Here is a 17,556-nt window from a genome sequence, read left to right as displayed (position 1 = left end):
CTTCTAACTGCTGGGGCTGGCTTTTGAAACTGCAACTAATGCCTCACTGAAAGTGTGTGTGTGTGTTATGATTTAGTGTGTGCGTTTAGGGGGATGCTGTTGGCTTTTTTTTTTAATTAAAGTCAGATTTAGTGGTAAGGATTGGTGTCTTTGGCCTTGTTGCAAAGTCACCAGGTGGAGTCTGTACGTAACAGATTTGCCTCCTCCTGGGCCGTGGTGGTAATAAACTCTCATTTTCATTTTGCAGAAGTTTTTAAAGCTGGCTTTTGCTTCGTATGCTTGCCTTCATTGTTCAGTATACCTCCTTTGTGCTGCTGTGAGTCATCTCGTTCATGAAGACACCAGAAAACACCTATCTTCTAGACTGTTTGTAATTTTCAATTAAATAGGATCTTCTAAAAAGGTTTCCGTTTCCCAGTTTAGTGCTCCAGCTTATAAGAACTTGTCTTTTCTGTGGTCAAATTTATTCTTTTTGCATTGAAGATGCCTGCTGCTTCAGCTTTGCTGGATCGTGTTTTTTCTCTGCCTTTGTGTGGATTTCCAGGATGTGTCAGGGAGCATGTCTTACGGTCATCCAGGCCTTTTACCCGTTTTAGTATTAGTACCATACTTGCATAGATCCACGTCTTTTGGGGTCCTTTAACTGAAAGCGTGTGGAACATGAGCATTTCAGAAGGCTTCCTCATGCCAGTCCTTGGAAGCTCACTGGAATACGAACTTAGCAAGCATTTTACATCTACAGGATGAAGTGCTTAGCATCCTCTCTAATTGCTGAAGAGTTTTATTTGGAATTTTATGTGAAAAATTTTCTGCAGAAGCAGAGGCAGTTGACGCAGGAGGTATGTAGAGATGCTGTGCAGTCATGTGAGGTTGGATTAGGAAAGCCCATCTGGGATTGAATCTGGCAAGGGATGTGAAGGGCAACCAGCAAGGATTCCAGAAGTAGAGAGCAGTAGGAAAGCTAAGGAAAGCATTGGCCCTCCGTTCATTGGAGTGGAGGCCTTGGTGACAAAGGACACAAAAAAGGCCAGGGTGTTTACTGCCTTCTTTGCCTCAGCCTTTACTGCTAAGGCCGACCTTCAGGAATCCTGGGCCCCTGAGACCGGAGACAAAGTCCGCAGCAATGAAGGCTTACCCTCGGTGGAGGAGGATCAGGTTGGGAAACACTTCAGAAAAGATTGGACACACCTAAGCCCTTGGGGCCTGACGGGATGCAGACACGGGTGCTGAGGGAGCTGGCTCATGCTGCTCTAAGGCCGCTGTTGGTTGTCCTTTGAAGTATCATGAAGAATGAGAGATGTTCCTGAAGGCTGAAAGAGAGCAAATGTCATTCCTATCTTTAAGACGGGCCAGAAGGAAGATCTGGGAAGCCACAGGGTGGTCAGCCTCACCTCAGTCCCTGAGAAGCTGATGGAGCAACTAGTCCTGGAAACTATTTCCAACCACAAGACAGGCAAGACTGTGATCAGGAGTAGTCAGAGCAGATTTATGAAGGGAAAATTGTTCTTAACAAACCTGAGAGTCACCTCATTGCAGAAGGCTGGCTGGGTAGACAGGAGGACAGCAGCGGGTATTGTTACCCATGTTGTTTCATAGATGCGTGGACAGAGTGTGGGCTAAATAAGCAAACAGCAGCTGAACGTCCTGGTCTGGAGGGCTGTGGTCAGCAGCACAGAGTCTAGTTGGAGGCACGTCACTAGTGGCGTACGCAGGGTGAATACTGGGGCAGGTACTGTCTAACGTCTTCATTAATGATCTGGATGATGGGACAGTGTGTACCCTCAGCAAGTTCACAGGTGATACAAAACTGGGAGGAGCGGTGGTACACCAGACTGTGCTGCCATTCACAGGGACCTGGCAGCTGGAGAATTAAGCAGAGACACAAGAATACCCTTTTGTACTGCCGGGGCAGTCAAGCCCTGGAACAGGCTGCCCAGAGAAGTTGCGGAGTCTTCCTGCCTGGAGATGCTCAGAACTGAAGCACACGTGGTCCGGGGTGACCTGTTGTAGCTAACCCTGCTTGAGCAGGGGGCTGAGCTGTATTCCGGAGAGGTCCCTCCCAGCCTGGACAGGTCTGTGATTTAGGCCTTGAGGCATGGGGACTGAGTGGTGTTTTCACTCTAGCTTCTGCTTTCCGGGGTGAGCTTTTCTGTTTATCGAGTCTTCCCAGGTCGTTTGCGCAGCTTCACTTCAGGATGTTGTGAAACAACGGTAATCGTGGATGTGAAATTCAGGGAAGTTAAACTCTAAATACTCAAACTTGTGGACTCTAATTGTGTTTTAATTGAATATGCATTTATACTGGTTCAACCCAAATTACAAATAAGCAGAGCTGCTTAAAACGTAAAATAATTTTCATAGTCATGTTTGAGGACTTTGTTTTTCATTGTGTGTCTTCTGGAAGTGAAATATTCCCCCAGAGTAGCTTAGTCCCTAGCATCTCAGTGAACGTCTTGTGTTTTTCTGATTGCATGCAATTCCTGCACTGTGACGTGAGGCTGCTGCAAGTAATTAGTGCCTTGCCATTTCGGTTGTGAAAGAAGCGGTTTACATTTTGATATAGATACTGTATTGCAGTCAGAGGATACAACCCAAGCAGGGTTTGCCTGTTCTGCGAGACCTTCATTCCTCTAGTCTGGAACTTAGAACTTGGGTTTGTGTGCAGGTTTCAAATCTCCCTGCGCACTTTGTTCGGAATGAAGTTGTTTATATCATGAACTCCTCCACATAAAGTGCTCATAAGCTCCTCAGTCCATGTTTAGGAGCCTGCACGCAGCGAGGGTTGACAAGCGCTTACCGTACAGGCACTCTGTATCTGTTCTTGTGTCTACAGCCTTGCATTTCCTGCTCTGCCTACTCCCACTTTCTGCTTCCGTGTAATGGATGTGGTCAAACGTGTCAGTTAAAATTCCGAATGCTTTTTTACTTAAACATAAAAGTATCATCCACTGTTTCACAAGAAATCTGACACAGCATGATCATTTTCCTTCCCATCATGCAGTTGTATGCCTTCATATTTACGTGAGCCAACAACGTGCCCTTGCTGCAAAGGCGGCGAGTGGTGTCCTGGGCTGCGTTAGGAAAGCGTTGCCGTTTGAGGGAGGGGATGATCCTTCGCTTCTGCTCAGCGCTGCTGAGGCCACACTGGGAGTGCTGCCGCGCTGGGCTCCCCAGTGCAAGAGGGACACGGACAGACTGGAGAGAGCCCAGCGAGGGGCCACCAAGGTGGTGGAGGGCCTGGAGCATCTCTGCCCTGAGGAGAGGCGGGGGGGCTGGGATGCCCTGAGGAGAGGCGGGGGGGCTGGGGGGCCCTGAGGAGAGGCGGGGGGGCTGGGATGCCCAGCCGGGAGCAGGGCAGGCTCCGGGGATTGAATCCGTGTCCACGAACACCTGCAGGGAGGGGGCCGAGGGGATGGGGCAGGGCTCTGCCAGCGGTGCCCAGTGCCAGGACCAGGGGCAATGGGCACAAACTGGGCCCCGGGAGGGTCGCTCTGGACATCAGGAAACATTTTTGAGTGTGAGGGTGACCAAGCAGTGGCACAGGCTGCCCGGGGAGGTGATGGAGCGTCCGTCCTTGGAGCTGTTCAGAAGCCGTCTGGACGTGGTCCTGGGCAGCCAGCTCTGGGTGTCCCTGCTGGAGCAGGGGGTTGGACAAGGTGACCTCCAGAGATCCCTTCCAACCTGAACAATCCCATGGCTTCATGTTTCTGTATTAATTTCTGTGGAGAAGGATACATCTCCAAGTACACGAATTTTTGTATGATATCAGATCTGTTGCAAGTACCGCTGGTTCTGCTTTAACCGTTCTCTGAAGCAGTGGGCAACGCTTGAGGCAGAGATCAGTTCTGCTGCTCGGAAGCAACATCAGTGGATGTGGCGAGAATGAGCACAGATGTAAGCAGCTGGGGGGCTGTTGTCTGGCACTAGTAATAGTGAACTTCTCATACACTGAACCTCTTGCCCCTTACCTCATTAGATATTCAACTCTTAAAAATGAAACCCTCTTGCTTCAGTGACTCAGTGTTGCAAATAACTTTGCCAACGCTGTTTACAATCTCGGAGATAGATCTGTAGGGCTATAGGGTGTTTGCATTCTGTGATCAACGTAAACCTGCCACTGCTTTTCCTGTTTGACTCGGTGCTTCATGGCTGTGTGCTGCTTTTTGTTTCTAATAGCTTCCTGATTGCTCGTTTTCTAGGCTTTGCCCTCCTTAATGAGATGCAGTTGTCATCTTAGTGTGCAGATGAAGTGTGGAAAGTCTGGGTTTTGTGCAGTCTTGACCCCTTTAGCAGTAGTGAAAATGTCTTGAGCTGTGAGTGCAGGGGATGATGACGTGGCCTCATCCCTCCCCGGGCCCTCTGGCTGTCCCTTCATAGTTGCAGAGATGGTCTTGAATTCCGTTGATCGTTTTGGGGTCGCTGTGGTGCTGGCACGGTGCAGCATAGGTGAGGTGGTTAATTGTCCTCTGCTGGACTGCATAGCAATCCTGGGACTGATCTTAAAGGTTAGTCGTTGATCCTTCTGTCGTCTTGTTTTCCCTTGCTTTCTAAGCCTGAAATCTGGAGCGCGGGGCACTTGGGCACGCTCTTGCTTTGGAGAACGCTTGGGCGTTTGCAAGAGACGCAGTGGTTCAGGGCTACTTCAGGAGGAAACGAAGGACTGGAGGGCAGACTGTCCTTCCCTCTTGCCAGGAGGAAGTGTTGAGTGCAGAACAAAGGTGGGTGTGAATCGGACACAGGACAAGAGGGAAATGTCTTCTTGCAGCACGTAGTGTTTAAGAGGGCAAGTCTCTGTGACTGGGCATCTCTGCTAAAACCTGCCACTGGTGACAGCTGGGAAGCAATACCGCTGAGCGTGTTCTTGGCTGATGCCCTAATGGCTGCTGGGTGCCCTGAGCTGTGGACCTTAGTGAGCTCTGTGCTCCAGCACGTCCTGGAGAGTTGGAGAAGTCTAGCAAGCTCTGTGTGTTCCTGTAGTGGTGCTGATTATTCCTCTTTATGCTTTTATTGCCAGATTGAGCTCAGCTTGCCAAGGGCAAGTTGCTTGTCCTACCTTCTGCTGTACGTCACATCTCTTCCTATCCTCTGCCCTGCACGGACACCGTATTTGACTGAATCCTGTTCTGAAATTGAGCTTTGCTTTGCTAATTCCCTACCAGGCCGACCAGTCATGTGGTCTGCCACATACTGTTGTCTTCTCTATGGCTGAGAAAGGTGTGTTCGTTGTTCCTGTTGGTGATCTGGCTTTCCTTTTTGACCTTAATTTTGTCTTGCTTAGCGTAACTGTCCTTAGCCTTCACACATCTGCTCGTTCACAGAATTAGGTCGTCACTAGATACCGTAGTGGATGGCAGGTAGCAACCGTGTGCGAATCAGTCAGAGAGCTGTGTCAGAGGTACCTCAAAGTGTGTGTTCTTACCTTGTGCAGTTGAGAGTTTGTTTTAAGATGTGTGCTCAGGTGAAGCTCCTCTCAAGCCTCTATCTGTGCTGAGTGGCTTGCACACTAAGGCGATGGAGCTACGATGGTGATTAGGCCAGACCAAACCCAGAACTTCTAAAGTAGTGTCACGATGTGGAACAGCACTTTTGTCTGCCTTGTTTAACGTGTCTGCGGTGGGTTTTTCAGAGCTGGCTTCAGTAGCAGGTTGTTGCTGTCACAGCGATGAGTGGAACAGTGTGTGGCTGGCTCTGAGGCCTGCAGCGAAGAAGCCGGTAGTCTTACGCCACTGCGGTACCGTTCATTGCTTCAGCTCTGCAGTAACAGAGCACGGTGATGCGCGTGACGGCCAGCCAGGCTGCGCGTGAGCTGTGATATAGGCTGCTAGACTAGGAAAAAGGCTTGCCAAGTGTGGCTGATCAAACCCAGCTGCAGAGCCAGTCTCTGCAACAGTGACAGAAAAACACATCGAGGAGCTCCAGCGGGGCTCTGCAAGTTCAGAGGCACAGGGACCAGAATATCAGAGAGGACAGGTCCCTGGATGACCTACACCTCCGAATTCAGCACTGCTTTTCTGTGTATCTGAGTTGGGAGTTCCCACAGACAGTGCAGGCCCAGCTCTTCCCAGCAGCGCTGGTGCCACTGCAGGATGTCCACAGGGCCTGGATGCGGAGAAGCTTATCATCAGCTCCTTACTGGGGCACAGGCAGCCATTGCAGCCTGGGTGCTACTGCGCCAGCGTTCCTGCCTCAGGGCATTGGTCCAGCATCTGATGGCACGCGCTGAATTTCTGCAGTGCTGTCGCTGTTGACACAGTGGCCCTTTCCTGGGGCAGGCCTTGGTGCCTTTGCCCTTCCCCAGGTTTGGCCCTGGCTGGACACTGGTGCTGCCCTGGCAGCAGCTCAGCTACACGCAGGAGCTTGCTGGTGGCTGCCAGAGCTCTGGCTGTACAGAACTATGAAGCTGAAGATGAGTTTTGGATTCCTGTTTGGTCTAACAGTCCATTGTGCTGAAAAGAAAGGCAGAACGAATAGAAGACTTATAAAATGTTATTTTATATCCCCAGATTGCCTAGCTGGTTCCTGGCAGTCAGAAGCTGTTGTGCACGCGATAGATGTTAGGTTTGGCAGAGTTCACCAAAACTCCAGTTTATGGTGCGTGTATGTTGCATGCTGCACAAAGACATCCTGTGAAAAACGTTAAAGATCAGACTTCAGAGCAGAAGTTCAGAAGTTTCTGAAGTCTTAAATACCCTGTTACGTAGCAGTTCTTCAGACAGGGAACAGATAGGTTTGAGATCAGCGAGATCCTGTGACTGTGTTACGGCCCAGCCCTCGGGGGAACGCCGGAATCTTAATGGGACTGGGCACCGAGTAAAAGTTTGTTCTTCATCACAGACGTCGCAGTGTTCAGGTGGCTGTGCCTCCGCAGCAGGATTGCGTTTCTGGAACCAATCAGCCTCTGCTCCTTCACAGGGCTGTAGCTGCCCCGTCTCCACCCCGCACACCCACCAGTGGCACACTGCAGATTCAGGAGAAATTTGGTTTAGTTCCTGCAGGTCTCCAGGCCAAGTGCAAGGTCCTGCACCTGGGTCAGGGCAATCCCAGGCACAAACACAGGCTGGGCGGAGAATGGATCGAGAGCAGCCCTGAGGAGAAGGACTTGGGGGTGCTGGTGGACGAGAAGCTCAACATGAGCTGGCAATGTGCTCTTGCGTCCCAGAAGGCCAACCGCATCCTGGGCTGCATCAAGAGGACCCAGCAGGTCAAGGGAGGGGATTCTGCCCCTCTGCTCCGCTCTGGTGAGACCCCCCTGCAGCGCTGCATCCAGCTCTGGAGCCCCCAACATCAGAAGGACGTGGAGCTGTTGGAGAGGGTCCGGAGGAGGCCACACAGATGATGGGAGGGCTGGAGCAGCTCTGCTGTGAGGCCAGGCTGGGAGAGCTGGGGCTGTTCAGCCTGGAGAAGAGGAGGCTCTGGGGAGACCTGAGAGTGGCCTCCCAGTGCCCAAAGTGGGCTGCAGGAAAGGTGGGGAGAGACTCTTCAGCAGGGCCTGCTGCGACAGGACGAGGGGTCATGGCTTTAAAACAGAGGGGGGTAGATTTAGATTGGATATTAGGTAAAAAATTTTTACAATGCAAGTTGTAGAACACTGGAACAGGTTGCCCAGAGAGGTGGTGGAAGCCCCATCTCTGGAAACATTCCAGGCCAGGCTGGATGAGGCTCTGAGCAACCTGATCTGGTTGGAGATGTCCCTGCTCCTGGCCGGGGGGTTGGACTGGATGACCTTTGAAGGTCCCTTCCAACTCTAACTGTTCTATAATTCTAAGTTCTGAAAGTTGTGAGTGTCAGTGTGTGGGAGGGGTTTTTGTTTTTTTTTTGTTTGTTTGTTTGTTTGGGTTTTTTGTTGGTTTTTTTTTTATGTGGGTTTGGTTTTTCTTTCTTTTTTTAAGGCAAAAACCTAATTTCACAGTATTAAATTGTTTGTTTTACAGTGGTGAATTGTTCTTTTGAGTGGAAACGAATCAATTACTGGGGGGGAGGGAGGCAGTACTGTTAAACTTGATTTTGATTCCTTGGCCAAAACATCTTCAGAAAGAAAATAGGAGAGATCAGTAACGATGAGGAAATCCAGCTGCTGGAGAACACCAGGCATAGCCCCTCCTCTCTTAGTAGCCACCTGTAGACCAGACATACACAGTGGGCTACCTAAGGCAGGTACTGCCTGTAGACGAAAGCCAGGTAACAAGGCTCTTCCGTTATGGACGACTGGGAACCTCCTGAGCAGGCCCTGTATGAGAGCCTGTTGCGCCGGACAGACGTTGGGTGACTTGCCCTGTACGCAGTCGGGCGCTGGCTGCGGGCACGGTGACAGGGCAGAAGCTGAAGAAGGGCTGCCGCACCAGAGGGGTTTGGGTTCCCTCCCCTGAGGCCGTTAATAGAAATGTGGGGGGGGTGTGGTGCTGAGGCAGGTCAGGATATCCTCCAGCAGCACAGGAAGGCATTAAAGGACTGGGCAGATTCAGTTGTAAATAACTCCGAGTGCAAAATACAAACCTGCACAGCAGTGCAGAGCTCTTCATGTGGGAACTGAGGAGGACCTGGCATCTCCTAGCTGCTCAGGGAGGAATTTGACCCCCTTGCCTCATGGCCTGTGTCAGGACCCATTGAGAGGGTCCCCAGCAGGGAGAATTGCTGTGGTCGTGCACGGTGCTGGCCAGAGCTCACCTAACGCAGGCAGCGTCACTGGGAAAGCGCAGAGCAGGTCTTCAGAGGAAGACAAAAAATCTGCCGTACCTTGCTGCGTGCGGTGTAGCTGAGAGGAGCTGGTGGTGCCTGTGTTGTGGTTTAACCCCAGTTGACAACTAGGCACCACACAGCCACTCGCTCACTCCTCCCTTCAGTGGGTGGGGGAGAGAATCAGGAGGGTAGAAGTGAGAAAACTCCTGTGTTGAGATAAAGACAGTTTAATAGGTAAAGCACAAGCCGTGCAGGCAAGCAAAGCACAACAAGGGATTTTTTCACTCTTCCTCGTTGGCGGGCAGGTGTTCAGCCATCTCTAGGAAAGCAGGGCTCTGTCACACGTCATCGTTACTTGGGAAGACAAAATGCTTAACTCCAAACGTCCCCCACTTCCTTCTTCATCCCCCAGGTTTATTGCTGAGCACGATGTCATATGGTCTGGGAAATCCCTCTGGTCAGCTGCAGTCAGCTGTCCCGGCTGTGTCCCCTCCCAGCTCCTTGTGTACCTGCAGCCCAGTCACTGGAGGGGTGGGGTGAGGAGCAGAGAAGGCCCTGACTCTGTGAGCACTGCTCAGCAGTAACTAAACCATCCCCGTGTTACCAACGCTGTTTTCAGCACAGATCCAAAACGTAGCCCTATATTAGCTACTATGGAAAAAGATAACTCTATCCCAGCCAAAAGCAGTGCAATCTGTAAATAGATGAGCACTAGAAGGAAGTAATCCTACTGCATTCCTACAAGAATCTTAGAAGAAAAGAGCTAGAGAACAAAAAGCAGTAAACTGCTCGTGAGCGGTTGGCTGGGAAAGCAGATGCTGGCCATGGAGCAAGCTCTGTTCCCGTGGTTGGACGACAACACGGGTTGGTACGTGCCACGCAGCAAGGCTGAGCTGTGTTATCAGGGAAGGTCCTTGTCTGACTAAAGCCCAAAGAACATCTCTCCTGTGAGGCTGGGAACCCAGTCTCATTCAACTGGGAATCTTCTTTGGAGTGTCTAATCCAGGAACACTTGGTAAAATATAAGTGGTTTGGCACATCCCATGAAGTCCACATTGTGGCAGTAGATACTGGGACCAGCTGCAATCGTCCAGGAGGCTGGCAAAGTGGGAGGTGGCCCTGAGGCTGCGTGACTGGGCACGTTCAAGGGTGGAAGCAGAGCTTCAGATGGGCTGGTGGCTCTGTGCTCCCTGCCCCTCTCAGTGTTCCTCCCTGGTGGAGCCGGCTGCTTGGTTTTGGAGAGCTGTTTGCAGTCTTTTTGGAGGTGGTGGTCCCAAGGGCTTGTCTTTTAGGGGAGAGCCATGCTCGTGTTCTGCTGGTTGTTCTGGTGGCTGGGAGTTGTTCCCTCCCCGTAGCTCCGAGTTTGTGGTTGTTGCTGTGGAGGTGCTGGCTGCTGGGAGGCCTGTGCTGTCAGGGCGGTCATCTCGCATTCGGATGCTTTGCTTGAATTTTGTCTTGAGGCACTTTGGCACCAGTGCCCCCCTGATATGTGGAAGAGTTGCCTTGTAGGTCTGTCCTTCTCCTAGAGCCCCGAGGTGGTGACTGATGGCAGTGATCTTGGCATCTCTGGCTGTACCTAGGGTTCCTGTATAGGTGAGTTGCTTGTGACAAACGCTATAGATCTGATTTAAGTTAGGTGCTGTCAGGACTTGCACTTCAACATGGAGTCCTTCCAGCTTGTCTTCCCGTTCAGGAGAAGCTGTGGCCTCCAGGTTTGCTAACTAAGCTGCCTTAGTTCATCTGCAGTTGAGGAAACAACGGAGAAGTACATCAGGGCAGGTGGCCTGAGAGGAGGGACTGACGAGGGGCTAACTGAAGTCCGCGGTGCTGCCCCGCTGGGCACCAGGGCCCTGGAGCTGCACGTGTTCCCTAGGATCTGGTTGGGGATGGGCTATGGTTTCCTGTATCCTAACCATTCATGACTTTCTTCTAGTGGCACCGGACACAATTAACAACCATGTGAAGACCTGTCGCGAGGAGCAGAAGAACCTGCACTTCTTTGCCCCGGAATATGGAGGTACAGCATGGGTACAGCTGCAAGCCTGGTTTTGTTGGCCTTACTAATGCTTCCAAGCTGTTCCGCGTCTCGTTTTCAGCTACAGGCTCGTGAGAGATATCACATTAACAGTTTTGAGTTATTTGCTGCTTAAGCGCTCTAACTCCTCTGTCTTTTGCTAGCAGGGGAGGGAGAGAAGCCGCAGGATTATCATAGCGTGATACAGAGGTGGTTCTGCTGGTACTGCTGAGTGCGGGGATGGCCTGGTAACAGAGCGTTATTTCTGTCTTACAGAAGTTGCCAACGTCACCACCGCTGTGGACATTTACTCCTTTGGGATGTGTGCACTGGAGGTGAGTGTGGCTGTGGGACAGAGAATGCACTCGAGGGAAGGAGATGGCTCTGGAGATGCTGTGGCCATGGGCGGGTGAGCTTGGTAACCAGTGCATTTTGTTCTCTGAGCCAAGTGCTCTTTGCCTTGGAGGGATCGCTGTCGAGGCTCCCCAGATGCCTTACTAAGAAGTAAATAGCTCTGTAATATGTAGTTCTTTCTGAAATTCCTAATGGTAATTCATTGCTCTGGATCTTGGCCAGTTCTGAAGTCTGACCCGCTGGCTGGTGGGAACAGTCGCTGCTACAAACTGTACTTAATATACGTGGAGAATAGAACTGCCCTTCTGGGGAGCAGCGGTTCTTCCTGCGGTGTCTGGAGCAGAGCACAGAGGTAGTCCGTAACTTCTCTGGGCCAGCCTGTCCCCACCTGATACGGGTGTGAGTCTGACGTACCTGATCTGAGCAGCTTAGTGATTCCTCTGTCCTTGCAACCAGTAGGCCCAAATGTAGGAAATGGGAGTTGTGGGTAGGAGTATTTTCTGGGAAGAATTGTCAGAAAGAGCCAACACAAAGAACTGTTAACCTGCTGCACATCCTGTAAGTGAAGCAGGAAGAGAACTGTGGAAACATACAACTTTTTAGGAGGCAAAACTTGAGCTGCATCTTAAGACGTTCTCTGGGATCTTTTGCCAGCCTTTCCCAGCTGGGAATGGGTGTATGTGTTGGCTGGAGCCAGTTCTGGGCGGTGTTGTCTGCTTGCTTTTCTGCCTGTAGTGCAGAGCTGTTCACACAGCCAGGAGGGACGCTGTCAGGTTCTGGCAGAGAACAGTTACTGCTTCGTTAGAGGACTGGAGTTATCAAGCAGCAGTACAGGCCAGTGGATTGTAAGAATCAAAATGGAGATACTTACTGTCTAAGGCCTTGCTGGCATCGTTCTCAGGTCTCCCTGGCAATCTGTTAGGGCGCTAGAAACAAGCTAGCGTAACGAGGCAGTCATTCTCTCTGTCTCCACAAAATGTGACCTCAAATAGCACCAGACATGGTGATCTCACGCTTGGCAGTGGTCTCCTGGAGCTCTGCTCAGTGTAGTCAGTCATTCTCAGTGAAGTCTGATGCGCTGCTTTGTGTTTGCAGATGGCGGTGCTGGAAATACAAGGTAACGGAGAGTCGTCTTACGTGCCCCAGGAGGCCATTAACAGTGCCATCCAGCTGCTGGAGGACCCCTTGCAAAGGGTGGGTGAGGAGGGCTCAGGGCCCCTGCAGACTTGTGGCATTGCATGTGGTCTCACGCAATTTTTGTCGTTCAGGAGTTCATTCAGAAGTGTCTAGAACAGGATCCTGGCAAGCGCCCTACTGCCCGGGAGCTCCTTTTCCACCAGGCGTTGTTTGAGGTGCCATCACTAAAGCTACTGGCTGCTCACTGTATCGTTGGGCATCAGCGTGAGTATGGGGTCCCTGGGTGCCGCGGCTCGTGTTCTGCAAGCCTTTGCTAAAGTGTCAGTACTGCTGGCGTCCTGGGAACCAGGCCCTTCGTGCTGTCCTTAACGAGCAGGGACCAGGGCCTCGTGAAACAGAGCCTGGAGGGGTATGGTGCCCTGCCTGCTCTGAGTGGCACCGGAGTTTAGCAGCCTAAAGGCTCTGGGTTTTCACTGCTTTTCTTAAGCTGGAAAGGAATTGTGGTTGTTCAGGTCTAACTTTACTTTTTTTTTTTCTTTTTTTTAATAGATATGATTCCTGAAAATGCTTTAGAAGAGATGACCAAAAACCTTGACATGAGTGCGGTGTTGGCAGAGATCAATCATGTGGACAGGGAAGGAGTCAAGATGATGTGAGTACCCCATGGTGTGCTTGGAGGTGCACGCGGAGCAGGTGCTCGGATCTGCCTGGGACTCTTCCCACAGTTCGTGTTGGTGTTTCACCGCTAACTGGGAGACAGAAGGGACCTGATGGTGCTGTTGGTGAAGGAGCAGGCACTCTGGGTGCAAAAAATTATGTGGAGGGTAACTGCCGGGTGGAAGACGACTTTGCGAACAGGTTCCAGGCAGCTGAGGTGTGAATTGTTCCCCATATGGGGAGCGGGAAGTGAACGCCCCGCAGTTGGAACAGGCCGTAGCAAAACCTGGCTGAACAGTCGGGGAAGTGACTTGGAGCAATCACGGGCTTGTCAAATGGAGTCCAGCGTGTTGGAGAAATGGTTTCTCAGTGTTTCCTTAACGGAGCGGCTGATTCTACAATACACAAAGGGAGAGGCTGTTTTGGGCAGCTGTCAGTAACACGCAGCAGCCGCTTAAACTAGAGAAGTGGCTCCCAAAGTATGGGGGGCTAGCTGAAAGGACTAAGATGTGGACCTTGTATTTTCAGAGAAGGCCAGGGTGCTTTTTGGATAGCCCAGCATTCTGGGGTGCTCCGGCTGCTGAACAAAAGTAATCAAGATGACAAGGGAAAAAGAGCACTGTTCGTTTGAGAAGCTCTTTGAGCCATTTAGACCTTTCTGAAAACCGGCATTCCGATCTTCATAGCACCAGTGAATAATGGTATCGCATTCCCTGTGGAATGCTTTTTGTGAATTGAGGGTTCAAAGTGGAGGATGCAGAGTGACTAGCCAAAGCTGTGCCAGAGAGATTCTTTACACCCGTTGGACTTCGGTCGGCAGGGGTTTGGCTGTCTGGCGTATGCCAGCCTGGGCCTTGCTTTTTGGTAGAGCAGTACCGCAGAGGTGCTGGAAGAAGAGGGCGTAGTAATGACTTGAAATGCCAGAGAGCGTAGCTTCCAGATGATTCATCGGAGGGCCGTGCAAACTGAGCTGCTAGAAAAAACTATAAACTTTTGCTGAAAACTGCTTCTGTACGAGAGGCTGGGAAAGTGCGTTGGAAAGGGCTGGAGAGCGGTCTGGGGAATGGAGGCAGAGGTGCAGCCTGCACCACATCTGATGGAACAGCAAAGCACTTGGGGAGGATCGTGGCAGGGTTCGAGCAGCTCGCGTTCTCTTGCTAATCCGAAATTCTTCAAAGCAGTCTTAAGACCGTGGTACAGGGAAGACTGGCCGTTCAAAGTTTTTGTTGCAACCGGTCCAAAAGAAGCTGTGGTCACGTGGACACTGAAAACCTGAATTGACCGAGGCGATGAGGAGAGTGTTTTACTGCGGAATTAGTAAAGCAGGAGAATCTGTCTCTCCTTGCTAGAACCAGAAAGAAATGAGGTACTTGCTGTGGGCTTTTCTGGTGTTGCTGACTCCTTGTGCCGTGCACAAGACAATAATAGCTTGCTTTAGAGAAAAAAGAACCGTATTTCTGTCTGAGAAGGCTGTGCAGTAACACCACGGGAAAAGACCATTTCCAGCTTGTTGAAAACGCTGTGCTGTGCAGCTGCAGATGAGAGCAAATACGGTATCAGAGTGCCAAATAACGGGGGAGACGGATACGATAGTAGAGTGAAGTGTCTAAAGACGTTCCTTCCACAATGTACGTGTACGAAGTGGCCACCTCTGTGAACAGTCCTGGAGCAGACCAGAGAGCTGACTTCCCCAAGGCGCTGGAAATCGTTGCACCACATGGAGGAACTGTATGTTCTTGGGGGTGAGAAAGAGGAAGAGCAGTAGGCGTACAAGTTATGGCACAGAGGGGAAGGTTGTCGGTTGATTATTACCCTTCCTCAGCCACCAGCAAGGAAAATATTCAATGGGATTGGAGGCTGGGGAATGAAAAACGAATTGGTAGGAAGACTTCCTCTGAGACTCTGCACTGAGAAGCCACCAGGCTGAACGACCAATCTGGGAAAGAAATTACCGAGAACTCCTGAACATCCTGAACTCCAGTGAGAAATATTTGGGCAGGGCATTAAACCCTGAGGTGTAGTTCCTCATTTCTGGTCTGGAGTGATGTGGTTGGTCATGCTGTGCCGTCGGCTGCTGCAGAGGTTCTTGCCTTTGCAGTGCTGGGTGCCTTTGCTCTTCTGGAGGTGGGACACGGGCTTCATGGGTCTGGTACAACAGATGTCTTTGAAAAGCCTTGCCAGAAGCTAGCTTCCAGATAATTGTCTGCACTGGACAACTCTCTACAGGGAGGTGATACCTGTTCTTCCGTAATTAAAATGTTGCCTCATCTTTAGCTTCTGTCAATAGTTGCTCCCTGTGCAGGACGGCTGGCGTCTGTCTCACCTTTGGCTGCCTCTGTGGGTACGCGTCCTGCCCGCTGACACAGCTGCAGGCTAGGACACGGGGATTTGGAATTGCGTGCAAAGAGACTTGAGTGGGTGGCTCTGTTAGATGACTTCTCACCTCGGTACTTTTTCTTTTTTTTCCCCCCTAGCTTCTCACAATCTCCAGCGTTGGAGCTGGACAAGTTCCTGGAGGATGTAAGGTAAGAGGGTTTTTTAAAGGGCAACCCTAACTTCCAGTGTGACACTGGAAGAATTTCGGAGAGGCGTAACCTCAGACTCTGCTCCTTTCTCGTAGGAACGGTATCTACCCACTCACAGCTTTTGGGATGCCGCGACCCCAGCAGCCCCAGCAGGTGGTGGTGAAATCTCCCATTGCTCCACCGTCGGTGAAAACCCCGACTCCAGAGCCTGCCGAGGTGGAGACCCGCAAGGTGAGAGCTGGGAGCCGCGTTGCTCCCCTCCCCGGGCCGCCGTGCTTTGCGGCGGCAGTCAGTCACGGGGTGTCTCTGCTCCTTTTGCAGGTGGTGCTGATGCAGTGCAACATTGAGTCTGTAGAGGAGGGAGTGAAGCACCATGTATGTTCCCATCTCCTGGCTGAGCATGCGGGGGGGGGTACCCGGGTAGCGTGCAGAGCGCACGGCTCCAGCATGCTGGCGTGCTGCTGGTGCCTGGTGTCACCCTCTGCTGCCACATCTTGGGGGCCCAAAGCCAGATCCAGGCCCGTGGCTGTCCTGGCACCTAGCAAACGTTTTCGGCCCACCCCCAGGCTCATGCTTCCTCCACGGGACGGTGCTGCTGGCTGTGGTGTGGAACGGAGCTGGATGTGGTGGTTCTGTTGGAGTCCTGTGGGGCTCTGGGGGAGGGTGGTTCCTGTCCTGATGGGGATTTCTGGGGACGCTCCCGGCTGGCTGTGGCCACCACGCAGTCCCTCATGAGAACTTCTCTACCCTGCAGTTAACGCTGCTGCTGAAACTGGAAGACAAGTTGAATCGACACTTGAGCTGTGACCTGCAGCCCAGTAAGTACCGTTCCTCCCATGCTCTGGTGCACTGGGGCCAGCAGCGCACTCAGACCTGCGACTCACACCCATCCCTGTGTTGCAGATGACAACATCCAGGAGCTGGCAGCTGAACTGGTCCAGCTTGGATTCATCAGTGAGGTGAGCAGGCATGGGGCTCGGGTAGGGGTATAGGTCTGCATTCCTTTCTCAGACTGAAGTGGTTTCTGCCAGCTCACTCCTTTCCTAGCGGGGGAGCTAGGAGAAATAAGAGGTGTCCCTGGCCCTGTGCCCTGGCCAGCTTCAGCCAAGCTCTTGGCTCGGCCCACCCTCATCGTGCCTTGTTCTTCCCAGGCTGACCAGAGCAGACTTACCTGTTTACTTGAAGAGGCATTCAGCAAGTTCTACTACACCCGGAACGGAGCCCTGACGGCAGTGACGGTGTCATCTTAGCAGCCCTCGGCTCCCGGGCGGCCAGTGTGGCTTTGTTGCCTGTGACCCCTCTGTTTCTGTCCATCACTGTAGGGCATCAGCAAGACCCCAGCTGCAGTGCTTGGAAGCTCATCCTGCATGTGCCGTGGCTGGGCTCAGCGACAATCCTCCCTGCCCGCCTATTAAAGGGGACTTTGCGCATCAGTATTATTTCCAGCCCTGTTTTTGTTGGGATTTTGCCAGGTGGTGCCGGGGAGCCGGGTCCTGGCTGGAGGTGTTCTGTAGCCCCATTCATGTGCATGGAGTTTGTTCTGTTTGAATTGTACAAAGTGTCTTTTGCACAGCACAGAAATGGGTTTTTTCCTTTCTTTCTGGGTATTTTTTTTGTTTTTGTTTTTTTTTTTTGTTGTTGTTGTTTTGTTTTTTTTTAATTTAAAGGTAAGCAGGGGAGGAGCCGCTAAGCCCTGCCCCCTCTCTGCACCCCCTCTGCCACTGCCCCCGGCACCGGTCACTCCCCGCCTCCCTGGGCCGAGGGAGCGGCGGCGGCCGGGCTCCCCCGCACCCGCCGGGCGCCTCGCCCGCCTCCCCCGCTCCCCCGCGGCTGCACTTTGTTTACTCGTTTGGCAGAGCCGCTCAGCCCTCCGCTGCGGTGCGTGCTGACGCGGGGCCGCGGCCCCGCACCCTCCTCCCGCCCTGCTCTCGCTGCGGGCAGCCAGGCCCCGGGGCCCGGTGGCTGTCGCCCCCCCGACCCCCGTCCCGTCCCGGGTGCGTGGCGGGGCTGAGCCCGCGGCTCCGCACGCCTCCGCGGGGCCGGGCGTAGCGCCGCTCCTGCATCTCATTTCTATCATTTCCTATTTTTAATAAACTCTTTTGTAAATACGCGAGTGCTGCCTCTTTCCGGGCCGGGGGGCGGGCCGGGGCGGGCCTGTCCTGCCCCGGGGCGGTGCCGGCGGCGGGCGGCTGC

General features: G+C 52.3%; 1 protein-coding gene across 1 annotated transcript in view; it reads left to right on the top strand.

Moving 5' to 3' along the window:
• The window catches only part of NRBP1 (nuclear receptor binding protein 1), a 40,045-nt gene extending 22,572 nt beyond the window's left edge, over positions 1-17,473 (top strand). Inside the window, exons 8-18 of the mRNA XM_086745403.1 lie at positions 10,610-10,693; positions 10,967-11,025; positions 12,140-12,238; positions 12,313-12,445; positions 12,731-12,833; positions 15,313-15,363; positions 15,459-15,594; positions 15,685-15,738; positions 16,118-16,181; positions 16,267-16,322; positions 16,515-17,473. Of these exons, the coding sequence (XP_086601529.1) occupies positions 10,610-10,693; positions 10,967-11,025; positions 12,140-12,238; positions 12,313-12,445; positions 12,731-12,833; positions 15,313-15,363; positions 15,459-15,594; positions 15,685-15,738; positions 16,118-16,181; positions 16,267-16,322; positions 16,515-16,613 (938 nt within the window). The 3' untranslated portion in view covers positions 16,614-17,473. The remainder of the gene's footprint in view (positions 1-10,609; positions 10,694-10,966; positions 11,026-12,139; positions 12,239-12,312; positions 12,446-12,730; positions 12,834-15,312; positions 15,364-15,458; positions 15,595-15,684; positions 15,739-16,117; positions 16,182-16,266; positions 16,323-16,514) is intronic.
• Positions 17,474-17,556: the final 83 nt, after the last annotated feature.

The sequence above is a fragment of the Chlamydotis macqueenii genome, chromosome 3 (genome assembly GCF_036417535.1).
Source record: "Chlamydotis macqueenii isolate bChlMac1 chromosome 3, bChlMac1.mat, whole genome shotgun sequence".
NCBI classification, from domain to species: Eukaryota; Metazoa; Chordata; class Aves; order Otidiformes; family Otididae; genus Chlamydotis; species Chlamydotis macqueenii.
This window is presented reverse-complemented; position numbering and strand designations above follow the sequence as displayed.